Source organism: Saccopteryx leptura, chromosome 1, assembly GCF_036850995.1.
Source record: "Saccopteryx leptura isolate mSacLep1 chromosome 1, mSacLep1_pri_phased_curated, whole genome shotgun sequence".
Taxonomy (NCBI): domain Eukaryota; kingdom Metazoa; phylum Chordata; class Mammalia; order Chiroptera; family Emballonuridae; genus Saccopteryx; species Saccopteryx leptura.
Genome location: NC_089503.1, coordinates 243,678,482 through 243,692,053, shown reverse-complemented (window position 1 = coordinate 243,692,053; position 13,572 = coordinate 243,678,482). Strand labels below are relative to the sequence as shown.

Below are 13,572 nucleotides of genomic sequence, written 5' to 3'. Positions count from 1 at the left end.
CTCTGAAGTCATCTGGCTCCCACGCCCCAGCCAGGTTGACCCCATTCAGCTCTTCCCTTCTTGGCGGGTGGCACCCCTACCCCCATGCCTCTTAGGGGCCCAGCAGCACCAGCTGCACCCTTGGCAGCTTCCCTCTCTCCTTCCTCAGGGAGTCTGAGTTCAGGAAAGGCTTCATCCATCTATTCAGCTCACAGGCCCTTCCTGAAGGGCAGGATGAACTAGGTTTCTGAGTCTGCCCCATTGCTCTGTGTGATGCAGACAGGATGCCACACCTGTGTTCCCATGTAGGCCCATCCCTTCACCTCCCACAAAGCACATTTCTCACCCCAGCCCAGGACTCTACCATTACCTACCATCTCCCTGGCCTCTGACAGCCTTCTCTCTACCCTATAACCAGAGGCCTCACCTCAAAAAAATGAATCAGACTCTGTCACTCTCCTGTTCTAAAGCCTCCCTGGCTCCCATCACCCCTTAAGAGAAACCATGAGACTGGCATAGCCCAACCCCCAGCCACTTCTTTGCGCTCATCCCATCTACTCTCCTTCCTCACTCTGGTCCGGTTAGCAGGACCTCTTGTCTGTCCCTTGATTGCACCAAGGTTGTGCCTATCTCAAGGCCTTCACACTTGCTGTTCCCTATGCTTGGTATGCTCTTCCCATGGCTGAAATCCAAGCCCAGAAAGGGCAATTCCTTGCCCCAAGTCACAGAGCTAGGAAGGGGCAGAACTCAGATTTAAACCACAACTGCCCAGCTCTAGGCCACACACAGACTATCTCTTTTCCCAGTCCTAATCAGGCCTCCAGAGACACCTCCAGGAAAGAGATAGCTGCAGGGGGGCATATAGAAGCTGAGATCCCAGTACATGCAGGGCCATGCTGGGCAGAGGGACCAGACACCACCTAACGCCACGTTTCCACCATGGCAGGCAGGTGGCCATTCAGGCTGGACACAGGAATACAGGGATGGCTGTCAAGTCAGCTCCCCAGGCTGCAAACAAGGCGGCAGTGTCCTGGCTCCAGTGGCCTGTCCTTGCTGGCCAAGCCAGGGCAAGGGAAGGTCAGACAGGCCCAGAAAAAAATTTCAATCCCTTCCCATCCATGTTCCTGTCACAGCCCAAGGGGTGCAGGCTGTGCACCCCCCTCAAAGCCACTCCTCAGGCCTGGGGGCGCGGGAGCCACCCTGCCCCGCCTGGGATGCCGCTGCCTCCTGGTGATGGATGGCGGCAGAGGGAGGCGGTTGTCCTGGAAACCACTCCGTCCCCAAGGCAACTCGGAGGCCCGCAAGCCAGCATGGGGCCCACCATGTATCTCCCGCCCCCAGCCCAGCTCTGGGGGGCAGGGGCTTCAGGGCCTGAAGGACTGCCTAGAGAGGGTGGGAGGCAGAGGTAACTGGGTTTACCCTTTCCCTGCTGCTGGGTGTAGTGGAGGTCCTATCTTGGGTCCAGGGATGCCAACTCAGGGAGGGGCTTCTACCAGGGAAGGGTCTGGGCCCATCCCTGGCGCAAGGTAGCCAAAGTCAAGACAAGATAATGTTCAGCATCATAAACGTAAAAAATAAAAGTAGAACCATGGGAAGAGCCAAGGGAAGGACCAATTCCCCGCTGGTCTCCCCACCTTCCAGGCTGGTCTCAGCCCCATTTAACAGGAGAGGAAACTGAGCTGGACAGGTCTGTAAATGACATACTAAGTGTCCATCCTCTTGAAGATCCTGTGAGGTGGAGGGATAACTATACCCATTTTTTTTTTTTTTGTATTTTTCTGAAGTTGGAAATGGGGAGGCAGTCAGACAGACTCCCGCATGCGCCCGACCGGGATCCACCCGGCATGCCCACCAGGGGGTGATGCTCTGCCCATCTGGGGCGATGCTCTGCCACAACCAGAGCCACTCTAGCGCCTGAGGCAGAGACCACAGAGCCATCCTCAGCGCCCGGGCCAACTTTGCTCCAATGGAACCTTGGCTGCGGGAGGGGGAGAGAGAGACAGAGAGGAAGGAGAAGGGGAGGGGTGGAGAAGGAGATGGGCGCTTCTCTTGTGTGCCCTGGCCAGGAATCGAACCTGGGACTCCTGCACACCAGGCCGACGTTCTACCACTGAGCCAACTGGCCAGGGCCACTATACCCATTTTATCAATGGAAGAAATGAAGCTGCTCAATGGTGACAGTGGGATCTGGGCTCAGACAGGCAGACTCAGGCGCCCAAGGGTCTCTCAGGTCTGGCAAGGGCAGAGAGTGGGTCAGTGGGATGGCTGAAATGCTCTGAGGGAAGCAGAGGCCGGATCACGAAAGATCTTACATGCTGGGTGGAGCAGCTCAGTTTTGGCTAAAACACTGGAGGTTTTAGAGCTGCATGGTAGCAGCCCCCATGGGGTCTGACCTAGGATGAAATCTCTGGAGTTTCTAAGCCTCCACTGGCTGCGCTGTGCAATGGGCCATCACTCGCAGCTGTGGGTGGAAGGACACGCTCTCTGCCTAGACGCCCACCCTCAGCACACGCTGGCTCTAGTCCTTGCTTGATTATTTTTATGGCGCTTGAAGCAAATTCTGGGCTCAAGCAGCGATGTGGGCGGCTAAGGACAAGACGAGGGTGTAGACTGCAAGCACGCCACTGTGAGCCTGGCGAGATAATCCCGGCCCCAGGAGATGAGCTAATGGGGCCCAAACCCAACAGGCACGGCAGAAGCTCCAGCTTTGCAGGGCGTTTATTTTTTAAAGACCCAGAGAGGTTATGCAACCGGCCCAAGGTCACCCAGCGGGCAGGACAGGCGGGGCAGGAGGTGGGTGGGAGAATCGCACTAGTTCTTCCAGAGCGCATGCCTGGGCAGCTCCAGCCAGAACGAGGGGGTCCCAGCCCAGGCAGGCTCAGAGCCCAGCACTGGAACATTCCTGTGTTAATTGAAAGAAAACAGCTGACAACGACCTTGCCATGGGGGGAGGGTGGTGGCAGAGTCACGCGGGGCTGGGAGGTGGGGGAGCCCTGTGGCCCGATGGGCCCCTTCCTTCATTGAAGGGGGGAAGGCCCCATTCCACCCACTGGTTCCCAGCTCCCTGTAGGGATAGGCTTTGTCTCTTCAGCACCTTCCTGCTCCAAACTCTCCACAGTTTGGACACCCTGAAAAAACTTCAGCCTCTCTGCCCTTTATCAGCTCCTCCTGCCTTCCCCTTTTCCTCCTCCACCTCCAGGCTCAGCTCAAACTCAGTGCCCTCTTCGAGCACCTTCCTCGGTCTCCTCCCTCATCCAGTGACTACCAGGACCATGACTGTCATTAGTGAGTTGAACAGCGAGCTTCCCAGAAGGTTCAAGGCAGAGAGACATTACCCTCATGGTAGAGACCAAGGTCAGAGCAGGACACAGACCCAGAGGAGCATAACTTGTTGCCTATTAACCTGGGGCAGGGAGAGAGAGGAGCTGGACCCTGCCCTGGGCCCTGTGACAGGAAGGGCAGTGGAGCATGAACAGAGGCCCTGTAGACAGAGGCCTTATCCAGGGGCCGTGTCTCAAGGCATATCCAGCTGCAGAGACCAGCCCCAAGGACCTATGGTCCCTGTCCACCCCTCACTCCGCTCCAGCCACACTCAAACATCCCAAGCATGTTCCCACCCCAGGGCCGTGTCCCCTGCATGCTCTCCGTGCAACCACAGGACTCACTAATTCTCTCAGACCTTTGCTCAGACATCACCTCTTCATTTAGGCCTCCGCTGATCTCCCTATTTAAGTTTCAGCCCCACCCGCCCTGATCCTTATACAACACCCTGGACCTTATTTTGTTTCTTATTTCCCCATGAGAACAGTAAATGTCTCTTTTTGTCCCTGCCATTTAACCAGCACACAGCACATAGCAAGGACTCAATAAATCTTCAGAAGCATTTGAGATCTTGCTTCCCAGCAATGTTGTCAGTTAGGTTCAAATAAACTCTTATTAAGTTTCAAAAACAAACAAACAAATAAATAAATGTTCACTGGACAAGCAAGTCAATTAGGGCCTTTCTGTGTTTAGAGGAGGCCCTCACCTAAGGGTTCCCCTCCCTTCATCACATTTTTCCCACCCCCATGGACTCCCATAAGATCACTTGTCTTATGACCACTTCCCTTTTTTTCTTTTTAATGAATCTCTGTCATATTGATCTAAAACAGGGTTTAGGTTCCCCACATCCAACAGAGGACAAGGGACAAACACCAACCACCTTGGAAGTAACTGTATAAATTAATACATAACAGGCCCTGGCCGTTTGGCTCAGTGGTAGAGCGTCGGCCTGGCATGCAGGAGTCCTGGGTTCGATTCTCAGCCAGGGCACACAGGAGAAGCACCCGTCTGCTTCTCCACCCCTCCCCTTCTCCTTCCTCTCTGTCTCTCTCTTCCCCTCCTGCAGCCAAGGCTCCATTGGAGCAAGGTTGGCCCCGGGCACTGAGGATGGCTCTGCAGCCTCTGCCTCAGGCGCTAGAATGGCTCTGGTTGCAACAGAGCGATTCCCCAGATGGGCAGAGCATCGCCCCTGGTGGGCGTGCCAGGTGGATCCCGGTCAAGCGCATGTGGGAGTCTGTCTGATTGCCTCCCCGTTTCCAACTTCAGAAAAATACAAAAAAAAAAAATTAATACATAACAAACAACATACTCATATTGAGAGAAACCCAATACTCTGGTTTCTCTTCAGATGGTATAAATCTTTCACCTTTTAAAACAACCCAATATTGTCCATCCATATAATGGAATATTACTCAGCCATAAAAAGGAGCCAAGTGCCCTGGCTGGGTGGCTCAGTTGCTTAGAGCATCCTCCCAACAAGCCAAGGTTGTCGGTTTGATCCCCAGTCAGGGAACATGTAAGATTCAACCAATGTAGGCATAAATAAACAGAACAACAAATTGGAGTCTCTCTCTCTCTCTTCTTCTCTCTCTAAAATAAACCAATATAATTTTTTAGAAAGGAGTGAAGCAGTGACACTTGTTACAGGATGGACCTTGAAAACATGATGCTCAGTGAGAGAAGCCAGTCACAAAAGGCCACAGTGTGTGATTCAATCTATGTGAAATGTCCAAAACAGGGAAATCTAGAGACAGTAAGTGGGTTAGTGGTTACCAGGGGCTGGGGAAGGTGATGGGGTGACTGCAGATGGGAAAGGGGCTTGTTTGGGGGATGACGGAATTATAGGTGATGGTTATACAACTCTGTGGCTGTACTAAAAACCACTGAATTATACTTTTTAGGTGGGTGGGTTATGTGGTATATGAATAATATCTCAATAAAGCTGGCAAAAATAAATATATACCTTTATATAGCAGAAATACTGACCCCGTCCACCAAGGGCCTGGCCAGGGCCGGAGCTGAGGTCCTGCCCAAATGGCCTTTCCCTGAGACTCTCCATAATCAGAAGGATTTGAACATAAACTGACTAGGGCATCACCCGTTCACTCCCTGCAGGGCCCCTGCCAAGCCCCTCCCCTCACTCAGCCTCATGGCCCCATATCATTGCCCCCCTCACCCTCTCTGCTCACTTAGGCTGGACTCCCAGGCATGGACCTGTCCTACCACCACCTTCGTTCATGCAGTGACTCCCAACCAGCTTGCTCTCATGCTGCTCCTTACCTAGTTTGCCTACCACAAGGCCTCTCGATTTTTGGCCCAATCCAGACTATCCCAGTGATGGGCTCTGACTGTCTCTGAATTCTATTTTTTATTTTTTTTTATTTTAGAGAGACGGGGGGGGGGGGGAGGATTCATTTGTTGTCCCACTTAGTTGTGCATTCACTGGTTGCTTCCCCTATGTGCCCTGACTGGGGATTGAACCCACAACCTTGGTATTTCATTATGACACTCTAACTGACTGAGCTAACTGGCCAGGCCTGTCCCTGAATTCTTGCTTGAAAACCTTGGGTAGGAGACAGACATCCCAGTCCAATTTCATACTTCGCAGATGCAAGACCTCTCTACTCAGCCATCCTATAGTGCATGGAGATCCTTAGCAGCATGGTAAGGGTGCCCTCTAGCCTCCCCATGCATCCATAGCCTGGGCTGTCTCTCCCTGACCAGTCCAGCCTGGCCCTATGCATTGTTCTGACACCACAAAGCTTTGAACTCAGGTCTATGACCACCCAGACAGGCCCTGCTCCCCTGGCTCTGGCACTTGTCTCTGAGCTGCCCCCACAGGCCCCTTCCAAGCTGAACCATGACATGTTCTTCACTGATCTGGCCCCTCAGCTACCTGAACCCCTTCTGGTGCCTGGCATCAGCTCTCATTTTGCCCCTGCTCAGACATCATTCATGGCTCTCCATGGCTCCAAGCTGGACACTCTAGGCCTGTAAGAACCTAGCCCCGCCTGACCAGGCAGTGGTGCAGTGGATACATCGTTAGACTGGGATGTGGAGGACCCAGGCTCGAGACCCTGAGGTTGTCAGCTTGAGCGGAGGCTCATCTGGTTTGAGTCCAAGGTCGCTGGCTTGAGCAAGGGGTCACTTGGTCTGCTGTAGCCCCCAGGTCAAGGCACATATGAGAAATCAATCAATAAACAACTAAGGAACCGCAATGAAGAATTGATGTTTCTCATCTCTCTCCCTTCCTGTCTGTCCCTATCTGTTCCTCTCTCTGACTCTTTCTGCCTCTGCCACACACACACACAAAAAAAAAAAAAAGAAAAAGAAAGAAAGAAAAAAAAAGAACCTAGCCCCAAGGGCACGAAGAGTGCTCCCTTCTCCCAATGCTTTCCCACCTCTGGGCCTTTGCACAGGCCACTCTACCAGGTGCTCCCTTGTGCCTGCTGGGTAAATCCTTAAATATCTTTCACAGAAAAGGTCCATGATGGAAAGGACCAGAAAAACCTTCCTCCATACCTCGATAAAGACCCTCCAGGGGCTCTCTCAGGCCTTCTGATCCTGTATGGGGCTAGGATGGTCAGCAGGGAGCATTTTCTTAAATGAATGGGTGAGACACTTCCTGGGTAGAGGAACGATAGACAGGAACATGGTCCCAGACTTGGAAAAAGGTGATGTGATGTTTCTTTCAGAACACCAACCCATTTCCCAGCATCAAAATCTGAGGCCCTTGCCTGACCTGGCTGGGCTCCCAGGCATGGACTTGTTCTACCGTTTCCCTTGTCCATGCAGTGACTCCCAACCAGCTTGCTCTCATGCTGGTCCTTACCTAGTCTGCCCACTTCAAGGCCTGGCTTGGGTTCTGCCTCTTGGTTTCCTACCATTGTCATGGTGCAGTGGATAAAGCACTGATCTGGAATGCTGAGGTCTCTGGTTCAAAATCCTAGGCTTGCCTAGTCAAGGCACATATGGGAAACAACTACAAGTTGATGCTTTCTGCTCCTTTTCCCCTTTCTCTCTCTCCCTCTTCTCTCTAAAATCAATAAATGAAATCTTTAAAAACATCTGAGACCCTTGAGGGTGGGCCTTTCATGGGGCTGCAGGTAGTACTTACAAGGTCCAAATCCATATAGCACCAGTCCCTCTTCTAGCTGTGCCCCACCTGTGAGGGGGCTGTGTGAGCTTATGTCTCCATTTATCAAATGCAAAAAGTGAGGCCCAGAAAAGGCAAATAACATGTCCATTCTTGTAAGGAATTAGGACACCCCCTTTCTATGCTCCATTCTCAAATCATTAGTCACAGAGGGGTCTTTGGGGAGAGAATGCAAGGACAGATGACCCCAGAGCCATGGCCACCAACCAGGTTGAAAACCAATGCCAGTATACCTAGAAACACTGTAGAACAAAGCCTCTGGGACACAGGAAGGTACAAAGATTCCCTACCACCCACTCATCACCCTCACCCTGGCAGCTAAGAGAAACACCCAGGAAATCCAAGCCCCACCCCTTTTCAGCTGTGTGGCCTTAGGCATGTCATGTCACCACTCTGTGCCTCATTGTCCCCACCTCACAGGATTGCTATAAGGACCAAGAGAATTCACAGACACAAAGCACTCAGAACAGGACCTGGTATACAGCAAGTGCTCACTAAATGATCTGTAAGAAAACAAATGATGCCAGCACTTCTTGAACCACTTTCTCATGTTCCTACCATCACCTGTTATTATCTGCATGTTCCTTCCCTTCACATTGCTCACTGTTTGAATCAAACCCTCTTGTTTAGAAGGAAACATTTCATTGTTACCAAGACTGAGAAACAAGAAGCCACTGCCACAGAGTAAAAATGCCAAAAAACAAATACAATGAAAATAAAAGCTTGTTATTCAATTATCACTAGATACTGTTTCCTTTTCACTGGCTGTGCCTTTCATTAAAAAGGGAAATGACATAGTAAGTGTGAAAGAAACATTAGGGACCCAGTTAGCACCCAAAAGAGACTTCTTGAAGACGTCCAGGCCGGAGGGCAAGAAAGAATCTGGGAAGGTCCTGCCCCAGCTCTGCTCTCCTCCTCCTGTCCCCTGGCTGGAGTCCTGCCCTCACAGGATACAGCTGGGGCATCTGAGAATGGCTGCTCTAAGTTAAAATGCCCTTATTTTACCAGTCAGACCCTAAGGCTCCCAGAGGAGCAGTACCTCACCCTGGCCCACACAGCTAACCCTCCTCAAGGCAGGACTGACATTCAGCTCCCCCCACCAGGAACGTGTCCCTGTTTGGCCACTCCTACCCTGTCCTGTCTTTGCAGCATCAGCAATCTCTCTCTCCGCCTTGGTGATTAGTTACTTTCTACTTTTCAATAAATCCTTAAATGAAAATTTGTTTTAACCTTTAACAAAATTGTCACATTCTTAAATTTATATTTTTAATTTTTAAAATAGATTTTTGTTTGTTTTAAATAGAGAGAGGAAGGGAAAGGGGGGGGGAGAGAGAGAGAGAGAGAGAGAGAGAGAAAGAAACCACGGATTTGTTGTTCTACCCATTTATGCATTCATTGGTTGATTCCTTATATGTACCCTGACTGGGAATCAAACCTACAACCTTAACAATCAGAACGATGCTCCAACCAATTGAGCTACCTGGCCAGATCTTAAATGTATTTTTATTTTTAAAAAACTACTCCTTTTTTTAAATGTTTATTTTTAAAATAAAGTTATTTTAAAACTGGTTTTAGAGAGAGAGGAACATCAATCTGTTCCTGTATGTGTCCTGACTGGGGATTGAACCTACGACCTCTTTGCTTCAGGACAATACTCTCACCAACCAAGCTATCTTATCAGGGCTTAAATTTATTTATTTATTTATTTATTTATATTTTTCTGAAGTTGGAATCGGGGAGGCAGTCAGACAGACTCCCGCATATGCCCGACCAGGATCCACCCGGCACGCCCACCAGGGGGCGATGCTCTGCCCATCTGGGGAATCGCTCTGTTGCAACCAGAGCCATTCTAGCGCCTGAGGCAGAGGCCACAGAGCCATCCTCAGCACCCGGGCCAACTTTTGCTCCAATGGAGCCCTGGCTGCAGGAGGGGAAGAGAGAGACAGAGAGGAAGGAGAGGGGGAGGGGTGGAGAAACAGATGGGCACTTCTCCTGTGTGCCCTGGCCAGGAATCGAACCCGGGACTCCTGCATGCCAGGCCGATGCTCTACCACTGAGCCAACCAGCCAGGGCCTAAATTTATTTTTAAAAGAAACTTTCCAGCACCATTGTAAGTCACAACCATCTCCCATGACTCTGATGGCAAAATCCATGGAAACGGAATGAGGTGAGTGGTTTGTTCTAACAGCTCCTCTATGCCGGGAGCCTGCTCTTCCCTCATGGAAAAGAATGATGATTGAGGGGCAGGTGTTCCAGTCAGGGCAGCACCATATGGAGTCTCTCCCCACCACCATTAGCCCAAGCACTGGAAAGGGAGGCTTTCTCTCATGGCTATTCCAGACAGGTAATGCCAAGTCCCTTCCCACATCTGTTCCCAGAAAAGTCAGTGATCCACCTAAGGGGAGGCCATGGCACCATATCTAACCTGTGACCAAGAAGGTACAGGACAATGGGTCCTCCTTGTGCTGTGTGACCCTGGGGCAGTGCTGCCCCTCCCTGTGCTCCAGTATCTACCCTGAGAAAGAAAGGGGTGGTGAAAAGGAAGCAATTAGGTCCAACCCAAATATCCCCTCATTCCTCTGCTCTGGATGGGCATTTTCCTAGATTTTCAGCCCTCATCCCCTGAGGCAGCCCCCTGCCCAAAGCCACACTCTGCCTAGTGTCTGCTGTCAGGAGCCCAGAGGCTCCTCTTGGGCCCAGAGAACAGAACAGATAAACAAGTGGGGGATCACAGTGCAGACAAGTCTGGGCCCTGGCTCCCCTGAGCCCCTGGCTGGGCTCCCAGGGCGGGTTGGGGAGCAGCTAGGCTTTTGTCTGGGTTTTCAAAAGCAGAGGACACTGGGTGTCGCATTCCAGAGAGGGCAGAGGGTGGGGGCTCCCACCCAGCTGAGGGTGTGGTAGGTCATGGGTGAATCCCTGGAGTAAAGTGTATGCTCAGAAAACACACCCAGTGGGAAGTGCAGGGGGAGCTAAACAGGCTGGACCGCCAGGTCCAGGCCTCTGGCCCCATGAGGACCTAGCCCAGAGCAGGGCAGCAGATGCCCCCTTCACACACACACACACACATAGTGGGGCTGGCTGCAGGACTCCAGATGACATCTGCTTCCCACTCCCTGTCCTGGCAAACATACTCCACCACTTCCCAGCGCCCACTTGTGGAAGTGGGGGTGTGGGGCCATCCTGATGCAAGAAAGAAGGACTCTGTCTGAAATAACCATGAATACTCATTCAGCACCTGCTTGTGCAAGAGCCATCCGTTGCCCAGCAGCTCTTCACCTAACCCCCCACAGATCCAGGCCACCCACTCCATTCCAACCAGGTACCAGTGGACTCTTGGCTACACCACTTGGGACCCCATCTCGGAGACACTTTCCTGGGAGGGCATCAGCTCCAAGCTCCCTTGTTGGAAAGCACCTGGACCTCCAGTCTCACACATCCCAGATTAGAAGCCTGGAGAGAAGGCCCCTCCCTCCAGAGGTAACTCGGGACATTTGGTGGTCGACCCCAGCCTTAGGAGAGGCTCTGGACAGTACTCGAGGCCTTTGGGGAGTAAGCCAGGAGGAGAGAGGGCTGGCCAATGGGCGCGTCCAGGGAGCAGGGAGCAGCGAGCTCGAGCTAGGGGGTGAGAAAGGGGGAGTGGGGGATGGCGGATGCTCTCAAGGCCTGACCTGTGCAATTGGAAGGGTTGCTCCATCAGCCTAGGGAGCCCACTCTGGAGCCCACAGGTGGCCAAGGCTAGCCCAGGGGGCGCGGGCAGGACGCGGGCAGAGCGCAGACGGAAACACGCGCCCCCCCCCCTCCCAGTGTCCTGGGCTGCCCCCAGCCTCTGCTTCCCGAATCCCTATCAGCCGGTGGGTCGCCGGAATCGGGTAGAGGGGAGGCCTCAGAGCGGGCGCTACCCAGCCCGAATCCTTTCCAAGCTGATGTGGGAGTCCCAGAAGCCCCTCGCCACTTCCTCTCCACGCGGGGGCCGCGACGCTCCCGATGGGGGCGGTAGCGGGGGCCTCACCCCTCCCTCGGACCCTCCCAGCCTCCGGGCCCCCGCCCCCGGCCCGAGCGCGCCTACTCACTCCATTTCCCCTCCCAGGTCCTAGAGGGTCCGCGAAGCTGAGCGGGGGCGAGCGCGGGCGGCTGTGCAGGGGGTGGGGGGAGGAAAGCAGGGGGTCGGCGGGCTAAGGCCCAGCGACCCGAGCTGCGCGGCGCGGGGGCGTAGGCACCGGCTCGGGCATCGCCCCGCGCGCGGCTGTTTATTGTCCGGGCGGCGGCGGGCGCTGGGGGTGGGCTGAGCACGCGCGTCGCCGCCGCCGCCAGCGCGTTTTCTCTGTCGCTCCCCTCCCAACTCGGTCCCCTCCCACCTCCCGGCGCCACGGTCCGCGCTGCGCCTCCTGCCGGCCGCCGGGGCTGCCGCAGCGCCCCCATCCCCGCGCGCGGGCCATCCCCGCAGCCTCCCTACGGTTCATAGGCCTGGCCTGGAACCTCCCTGGAGCCGTGCCCCGCCCCCCCCGCTCTCCCATGGAGTCATTCATCCTGTGTCCGAGAGGAGCTGAGGCTGCGTCGACAAAATCCCGATCCTCCCCAGCTCCTGGTCCAGAGGGGAGGCGGGTGGGGGAAAGGGGAGCAAAGTACAAGTGGGACCCCAGGGGAGGTCTGGGAGGCCGCTCTGAGGAGGAGCTGATCTCTCTGCTGCAGCCTGGAGGTCTGCAACAGGAGTGGTCAGGTGGAGAGCACAGCAAGTGCAAAGGCGTGGCGGTGGGACCAAGCCAGGCCTGGTTGAGGAAGAATGATAATAACAGCAATTCCTGACGCTTCTGAGCACTTAACTGCGCGCTGGTCCTGGTCCTAGAGTTGGAGGAGGGTTAATGATTGAAATCTGCCTCAGCTCCTACAGCGCATAGGGCAGGCCCCAGTGGCCAAAGTGAGTGAGGTGCATAGAGGAGGGAGCAAGGAGAGTTCAGGCTTTGTTCTGAGGGCACTGGGGAGCCACGGCAGAGTTTAGAGCAGGAGAGGGACCAATCTGGTTTATTTTTGTGAAGGCCCCTCTGGCTGCTAGGTGGGGAGTGGATTAAGAAGGGCAGAGTGGAGAGGCTTGGAGGCCTCCAGGAAGAGGCTGAACTGGGAACCCCAGGGCATGGAGGCTGGATATGGTTGAGATGCAGGTGGATTGTGGATGGATCTTAAGGGGGACTTACAGGATTGCCATCAAAACGGTGTGGATGACAGGCATTGGGGGCCCCCATTTTTAGACTGAGCCACTGAAAGGACACATTGACATGATGGAGTTGGGGAAACAACAGAGGATAACATTGGGTGGGCAGTTGGCCATCCAGGTTGGAGTTTAGGGTGAGGCCCAGCCTGGGTAGGGGAAGTCTGGACAAGATCATGTGGGGAGCAGGCACAGGCAGAAGATAGAAGCAACCAGTTTTCCTGCCTGCCCCTTGATTTCTTACATTCTATCTTGAGTCCTTTGTGCTCCGTGTGTCACCATATAGATTCCATGGACCTTGAAAGAGGCAGGATTTGTTGCTGCCAACATGCAGACTGTGGCCCTGACTTCCCAGGTTCCTATAAGAACACTAGTCCCCTGGCCCCTAACACACTTACTTACTGGGGTCTGGCTAGGAGGGAGGGATAGGAGAGGAAGATTCTTCTAAATCCCTTAGTTTTCTTATAAATAAAGTGGTTGTACTCAGCAGGTGCTTAATAAATGGATATGTGTACAAAGGGAAAGAGCTTTTTAAAAAAATTTTTTTTTGTATTTTTCTGAAGTTAGAAGCGAGGAGGCAGACAGACTCCTGCATGCACCTGACCAGGATTCACCCAACAAGCCCAATAGGGGGCAATGCTCTGCCCATCTGGGGCATTGTTCTTTTGCGGCTGGAGCCATTCTAGCACCTGAGGCAGAGTCCATGGAGCCATCCTCAGCACCTGGGCCAACTTTGCTCCAATGGAGCCTTGCCTATGGGAGAGGAAGAGAGAGATAAAGAGGAAGGAGAGGCAGAAGGGTGGAGAAGCAGATGGGTGCTTGCTTCTCCTATGTGCCCTGACCGGGAATCGAACCTGGGACTTCCCCACTCTGGGTTGATGCTCTACCACTGAGCCAACTGGCCAGGGCAAAG

At 53.5% G+C, this 13,572-nt stretch overlaps 2 protein-coding genes across 8 annotated transcripts in view; one reads left to right on the top strand and one right to left on the bottom strand.

Annotated features, from left to right (window-relative positions):
* PALM (paralemmin) overlaps positions 1-12,096 on the bottom strand; it is a 29,545-nt gene extending 17,449 nt beyond the window's left edge. For 2 of the 5 annotated variants that reach the window (XM_066341696.1, XM_066341700.1), the window contains exon 1: positions 11,527-11,826. In XM_066341696.1, coding sequence (XP_066197793.1) covers positions 11,527-11,531 — 5 coding nt within the window. In that variant the 5' untranslated portion in view covers positions 11,532-11,826. Of the gene's footprint in view, positions 1-11,526; positions 11,827-11,909 lie in introns of those variants that run through there. The other 3 variants (XM_066341707.1, XM_066341712.1, XM_066341718.1) reach the window with 2 other exon arrangements.
* The window catches only part of PRSS57 (serine protease 57), a 37,406-nt gene that overhangs the window by 14,493 nt on the left and 9,341 nt on the right, over positions 1-13,572 (top strand). For 2 of the 3 annotated variants that reach the window (XM_066341736.1, XM_066341723.1), the window contains exon 1: positions 10,382-10,933. The exons of the other annotated variant lie outside the window; for it this stretch is intronic. The gene's annotated coding sequence lies outside the window, so the exon portion shown is untranslated. Of the gene's footprint in view, positions 1-10,381; positions 10,934-13,572 lie in introns of those variants that run through there. 3 annotated transcript variants of the gene reach the window in all.